General features: G+C 44.1%; 1 protein-coding gene across 1 annotated transcript; it reads right to left on the bottom strand.

The window, feature by feature from the left end:
• Positions 1-3,633: 3,633 nt before the first annotated feature.
• On the bottom strand, positions 3,634-6,075 carry LOC147605830 (uncharacterized). The gene is made up of 2 exons (XM_086792767.1): positions 5,366-6,075; positions 3,634-4,105 (listed from the first exon to the last, which is right to left on the bottom strand). The coding sequence occupies exons 1-2, from the start codon at positions 6,027-6,029 to the stop codon at positions 3,795-3,797; spliced, it is 975 nt and encodes a 324-aa protein (XP_086648893.1). The 5' UTR covers positions 6,030-6,075; the 3' UTR covers positions 3,634-3,794.
• Positions 6,076-7,276: the final 1,201 nt, after the last annotated feature.

Genomic DNA, 7,276 nt, shown 5'->3' with positions numbered 1-7,276 from the left:
CAGAAGCGCCTTGTTTAGCACTTGCCTCGTGGGACGATCCATTTCAGGTGATCACCGATGCGAGTAACATCGCAATTGGAGGTGTTTTACAACAGAATGGTCATCTAGTAGCTTACATGTCTCGTAAGTTATTGCCCGCCGAGAAGAACTACTCAGTTTATGACCGTGAACTCCTAGCAGTAATACAGGCCTTGAAACATTGGAAACATTTCCAGGTTTCCTGTATGGCCGTGACTTCGAGGTTCGCACTGAGCATCAGGCATTGCGCTGGATTCAGACGATGCCAAGTGCACAGTGGAGTGATCGACAACACCGCTGGAGTCAAATATTCCAGCAGTTCGGTGGTATGATTGAGTACCTTCCAGGAAAGGCCAATCCAGTGGCCGATGCTTTGTGCAGGAAGAGACAAGTGTCTACAATTCAGACCACTAGACTTGATCTTGTTGGTACAGGACTAGAGGACATGAAGCACACGTACGCGGATTCCGAGGAATTCGGTACACAGTGGGAACAGGCATTGGATGCCACAGGACCATGGCACTTTCTGATACGCGATGGTTGGCTTTTCTACAAGGGCCGACTATGTGTCATGAAGTCCTTCAGGAGGGCAGCTCTTCTCCATGATGCCCATGACGCCATTACAGGTGGTCATAAGGGCATGAATTCGACTCTGGAGAAATTAGAACGGCAATTACTATTGGCCAAAGATGAGGCGTGATGTGTTTACATATGTACAACGCTGTGACATTTGTCAAAAGGTGAATGCTCCTCGTGGAAAGAAGATAGGGTTGTTACAGCCCTTGCCAATTCCTAAGGATCCTTTCCAAGACATTTCCATGGACTTTGTCACGAATCTGCCTCCCAGTCCAAGTAAGCGTAATACGTAGTGCTTAACTATTGTTGATAGGTTTAGCAAATTTGTTATGCTTATTCCTTGCAAGGCCAATGTGACCGCCGAGGATGTTGCCCAGTTGTTCATTCGGCATTCATTCAGCATTGGTACCCGATTGGCGGGATTCCTAGAACCATAGTGTCAGACCGAGATGCCAAGTTTACCAGTCATTTTTGGAGAGCATTGTTTGATAATTTTGGTACTAAGTTGAATTTTTCCAGTGCATTCTACCCACAAACAGATGGCCAGACACAGATATACAACCAATTGGCCTTTGATGTGCTGAAGTGTTATGTCCACGATCAGCAAGGTAAGTGGGAATCGTATTTGCCTTTAGTTCAAGCTGTTTTGAATGACTCTTTTTCTTCAGCTATTGGCAAGACTCCATATGAGGCAGCGTTTGGAAGACCTTTCCAGTCGTTGTTAACCAGGACTTCGTCTTCAGTACCGGAGGCGAACAGAGTGACGGAGTCTTACCAGGAGATCTTAGAGTCAGTAAAAGACAAATTGGCTAAAGCGCAAGAGGCCTACACTCGACAGGCCAATAAAGACCGAAGGGATATGAAGTTTTCGGAAGGGGATTGGATTTATCTTCAGATAATGAAGCAAAGATTGAAGCAGGTGGGCAAGCGATGCCCAAAGTTGTCTTTCAGGAGCTTCGGACCTTTTCCCATCCAGAAAAAGCTTAATGAGGTGTCTCTGCAGTTAAAGCTACCTCCGAGTTGGACTATGCACGATGTATTTCATGTCAGTTGGTTAAAGCCATATGCATGTCCACCCCCTTCAGAGGTCAAAGACGAAACGGAACTAGACATTGTTGATGAAGCTGAAGTTATGGTTCCAGAACAGATCCTTCTGCGCCGTTTCAAGCATGGCTCAAGCCGAAGACTACGACAGTTCCTCACAAAGTTTCAAGACCGAGGAACTCATGAAGCGGTATGGCTTGACAAAGAGTTTTTCGAAGACTATCCGGCGTTATTGACGGATTATTTGGAGGCTATGCAACTTCCGTCAAGTTAAGCAGAAGGGGATGTCACGTGCATCCCGCACTTGGATGCCACGTAGACATTTTTGTACAGAAGGTGCAGGACCTGGGATGGTGAACTGGCCCCATGTGAGCCCAATCCGGGACGAGTCAGCCAGGGATCCATCTCAGTTTTCCAAGGTCAGATGTGCATTGTCCTGCACAGGAGTCTAAGGTCAGGTGTGCATTGTCCTGCACATGAAACAGTGCCAGTCCGCGCTGTGACTCTCCCTCTAGAATGATGTCAGTGATTCTGTGTATCTGGTATGGTACCGGATGCCAGATCACTGAGTAGTTAGTGTTTGGGACAAGGAGCCAGCCCATAGGGCTACCCCGGATCTTAGTGTGGGCATGGGAATGGTGTAGAACCACCCCCATGAGGGCCAGGAAGGCCCAGGCTGAACCCACCAGCCATGGAGGGGCTGTAGGACAGCCCTAGGGCAAGAATAAGGCAAATTCCAGGAGTTTACAGCCTTTACATGGCTGTAGGGCAAGTATGGGGCAGCCCATACAGGCTGCCCAGCCCTTGGGATGTGTGCAAAGGCCTTGCCCAGCCATTGGAATTCACGCGCATCACCTTCTCAGCTTGTAGGGAAAAATGCAGTATTTTTTGGGATTAAATTCAGCATTTATTACTGAATTTCTGGTCGTGGGAGCATTTAATGCTGGCCGTCTGCATTAGCACTTGCCGACTGATGTAGTTGAGCTAGTATAAATAGAATGGCCCATAATCCCATTCATTTATCTCATTCTCCACCAAGAGCTCAAGCATAAGAGGCTAGACAAAGCCAAGAGGGTGCTTAGCAAAGGGGTGAAGGATTCAGGTCAAGGGGCAGGGTATTCCCAGCCAAGAAAAGGTCCAAGATTGCTGTATTTTCTTTCAGTTTTCTCATCATTCTAATAAAGCAAATACACCATCCGTGGTGGGGGCCCTATAGAGGGTAACTGGGACCCAATACTGTGTCCTCTCCATCTCTCCCTCTCTCTCTCTATTTTCTGCACATCTCCTTTCAGTTTGTGCGTTAATTTCCGTCACGAAAAGAGTGCTAAATTCTGAGTATTGAAGTTACTGATTCTTCTCCGAAGCTTCCGCATATTACACCTTCTCCTCCTGTACAGACATGCCACTAATAGCTTTGAACCCACCCAATGCAACGGTCTTAGCTCTGTGCTCTCGCTAATCATCAAGACCATCTTGAACCCCTACAGTCTCCCCCACTCAACCTCATGAAGAAGGGCCTCTGCTTCAGGAATACCCTACTCTCCCTCCGCGATGGCCAAGCTGCCGGACAGACTGGCCTAACATCAGTCTGGCTGTCCTTGTTGGTATTTGTCCTCTCCAGCTGTGTAGCAGTGCTGGCCTCTTCATTGCCATCCATTCACCCTCACAAGCCATGGGCCAGTAAGCTGGGACTAACCGTTCACACCAAAACGCTAACCGAACAAAATGCGTACCAGCCTTGTGGTAAACGCGCTAGCACTTGCTATCCACTCTTTGGTATCTCTCCCTTTTCAACAGGCTTTTTTTAATAGGCTGTCTAGACCCACTTCTGCTCACAAGGTAGATATGCTATTTCTGGTTCCTTGTTGTTTGACAAGAGATATAAGAAGCATACTCATTATTTGGAGTAACTTAAAGAAAATACCTCCCTTACTATCTTGTATTCTCTCACCTGCTCAAAAGAGAAACTCTATAAAAACGAAGACAAGCATCATCAGAATGGAGAAGGCCACTTTACTTCTCTTTTTTTTGAAAAAGCATTATCAATGTCAAACAAAATTAAAAAACCTTGTGTGATGACAATATACAATTCGTGACATGCAAGAAAAAAACTCAGTTGTAGTCCCATTACAAAGTGGGTAATCTAACAGACAAAGCTAAATACATCTGTTGCAAGCTGCCCACCCAGGTAATATGAGGCTAAGCAGGGAACCTGATCTTTGGTTGAAATGGCCAGAAGTAAGGAACTCATAAGACTCACGAAAGGCAGCTTGAATCTTTGGAAAATTAAAAGAATTCCTACCAATGTCGTTTGATGGCATCAATGGATCTTCGACAGCCAGCAGATATGGCTTCCAACCATCCAAAAACCCTCGCTGTGCTTTAAGAAAGAAGTGACCACCACCACTGCGGCATGTGATGCCATACTCACGTACATTCAAACTCGTGCCATAGAAGTGAAAGAAGCCTGCAAGAAGAAACCCTAACCCTACAGACTCTGGTCAATTTTTCTAAGCCCCAGAAAACCCTGTTTTCTCTTTCTTGGTCTATCCTAATTTAGAAAGCCCTTCAAAAGAACCTTGATTTCTTCTTTTTCAGAGAAAGCTGAATTCTCTTATTCAAACAATCATGTCATAACTAAAAAGAATTTAACTATCTCATTTAAGAATCCCTAATTTATAATTCTTCCCTTAAATTCTGAATTTCCTTTTCCAACCCCATGAGACCCTGACTGCTCTTTCTCAAACCTTAAAGATCCTGATTTGTTTTCTACACATCTTATAAACCCTGTATTTTATCATTGCAAACCCTTACAAATTCTTCCTGAATACTTGAGTTTTGCCTTGAAAACTCTAGATTAGCCATTTTTTCTCCCCTTTCACAACTCTTCACATCTCCTTTTTACTGGTGGCTGGAGACATGGCATGCACCACAGGTGTCAGGGTTTGAACTCACAACCTTTGGGTAGGGTGGGTAGTGAGCTAACCTCTCGGGCAAGATCCCGCCAACTACAAACCCTAGATTCCCTTTTTCCCTAAGAGCTGAGCTCAAACCCTTATCTCTCTTTCAAAACCCTAATCTCTTTCAGGGAGGTGTTATCTGCTTGTGCTAAGCCCCTATATTCTCTCTAAGAGACAATAGAAACCCTATTTTCACTTTGAGGATCCCTTTAACCCCTATATTTCCTTGTTGAGAACTTTAAATAGAAGGGTGAGACGCTAGGTTCCCTCCTCTAAACCCTATAGTCTCTCTTTCAGACCTTAAAAACCTACGCTGAAATTGACTTGGAAACCTTAGAAACCCAACACAGTCTGCTGAAATTGACTTGGAAACCTTAGAAACCCAGCACACTCTTTGAAAATCCCTGTAAGCCTAAATTTCTTAGTTGAGAACCCTAGAAAAAAGGCTGAGATCCTAGAATCTCCTTTCAAACCCTAAAAGGCCTGTTAAAAACCTAGAGGATCCCTGTAAACCCTAATTCCTTTGTTGAGAACCCTAGGGCCTAGATAGAGGGCTCTCCCGAACCCTAAATTTATTTTTCTGAGGACCTAGATAGAGGGCTCTTCCGAACCCTACATTTGTTTTGCTAAGGGCCCTAGATAGAGAGCTACTTCCGAACCCTAAATTATTTGCCTGGATAGGGGGGCTGAGACCCTTATTTATAACCCTACATTCGCTTTGAAAACCCAAATTTCTCTGCTGGGAAACCGTAGAAAAGAGCTGGTACCTGAGTGCGCTGATGCAAGAGAGTCTTCACGGCCGTTGGGATGGGCCTGCAGGAAGGTGTTGAGCATGACGAAGAGGGTGTAGGAGGCGAGGCCACCGGTACGGTAGACCTCATTGAGGTGTTTGAGATGCAGGAAAGTCTTCAAGACGAGGTAGAGGGGGGCCAAGGGGGGCGTTTGGGCGAGGGCAGATTGGATCATCTCTGCAGCTTGGAGCTCCTGCCGGGAATCGAACCTTGCATCGAAGGCGAGATCGCTCTGTGTCTCTTCAAATTTGACAATGGGGACCCTGGCCCTCCCAATCACCTCCACATTCTTGGCGACTCTGCAGCTCCGCAGCGTGCTGCCCAAGGCCTTCAACCTGCTTTGTATGTTTGCATTTCCAGAGCCCAATATGACGATGTCTATGTCGCTAGTTTTGGGCAGATACAGGCCTGTGGCAAAGGACCCAAATACCTTCACTTCGCAATCGGGCCATAGGGACCTGATGGCCTGCACCACTCTCTCCAATGCCTGTGCCCTCTTCTCGTGATCCTCTTGCGTTGGCCTTACTTGCTCATAAAACTCCACGATCTCCTGATGTAGTTGCGCCATACGCCCATCATCGTCGGCATCGCCCGAATTCGCCCACAATGGAGCCTCTTTGAACCAAGGAGCGTTTGCCATACTTAGTAGTAGAAGCGTACTCAGTAAGGGCTTTTGCACAGAGTGTTCCTTTTTTACCTTTAATCAGAACTTAAAAAAATTTAAAAATTTGAGGAGGAATTTTTATTCTCATCAATTTGAGAATGTTTGAAAAAAAAAAGCGCAATTTTCTAGGCAAACTATTCCAAGGACTCATGCTTGGGTGGGTGGACAAGCAATTGCACCCCCTACACCACCCAAAAAAAAAACCCCAAAAAAAAACATGATGTGGGTTTAGTGTTAGAGGACTTTCTTTCTTGTTTTAAGTTGGACGATTTTTATTACACGAGGGTCCCGCATACCCTTTTTACAAACACACACACACACACACCTGCGGATTCACAAGGTACAAGGTAGCACCATGCATCATAAGGACATCCAAAAAAAATTGTTTTTGTACAGTTAGAGGACTTTCACACATACGTCATAAGGGCATCTCTTCACAAACAAAGGGTGCTTTTGTAAACTGATGCACTAAGATGATACTTCAAATCTTGCATGTTTTTGTGCACTAACATATAACCAAAGCCTTCGTAATCTTAAACCTTTATAAACCATTTATTAAGAATATACGAGCGGAATTACAAAGACTTTGCATAGGTTTTGTGCCTACCATACTTATGAGACCCTTGAGAAAGATAAATTTAGGCACATCTTTTCATCATAAAAAGTTTTTCATCCTTGATCACAAACTTTACATGTGAGGAAATCTTTTCATCATAAAGTCCCACCAAAGGAAGCTATATTTTTTTAACAAAAAGGAAGATTAAATTGGATCTTCATAAGTGGATGTCGTAGAAAAGTGGCTTTTGAAAGTAAAAGGATTGCATAATGCGTGGAACTCTACTTTGGATTTTTTGAATTTAAAAAATACTAAAAGTATACAAATTTTCTCTTGTGTAAATGTGCTTGCTTAAAAAATGAATTTAAGTACAAAGCTCCCATTAGCCTACTCAATTCTGCTTTGGTGAGCATTTACAAAAGAACGGTCTTAGTGTTATATTTAAACAGCTCTACGATTTATATCTGTATCATCTCAAAAATGTAAGCTAAATAGTTTTGTCTACCCACAATCTTGAACTTAATGGTAGGCCCACTTTTGGTAAAGTATAGTGGTGGTAAAGGCATTGCTTAAAGTGGTTTATAGACTTTACCACATTTGGTAAAGTATAGTGGTAAAGGCATTGCTTAAAGTGGTTTTTAGCCTACTAAAAAACAGTGAGATTTAT

This window comes from Cibotium barometz, chromosome 58 (assembly GCF_041138505.1).
Source record: "Cibotium barometz isolate CiBa-2024 chromosome 58, ASM4113850v1, whole genome shotgun sequence".
NCBI classification, from domain to species: Eukaryota; Viridiplantae; Streptophyta; class Polypodiopsida; order Cyatheales; family Cibotiaceae; genus Cibotium; species Cibotium barometz.
This window is presented reverse-complemented; position numbering and strand designations above follow the sequence as displayed.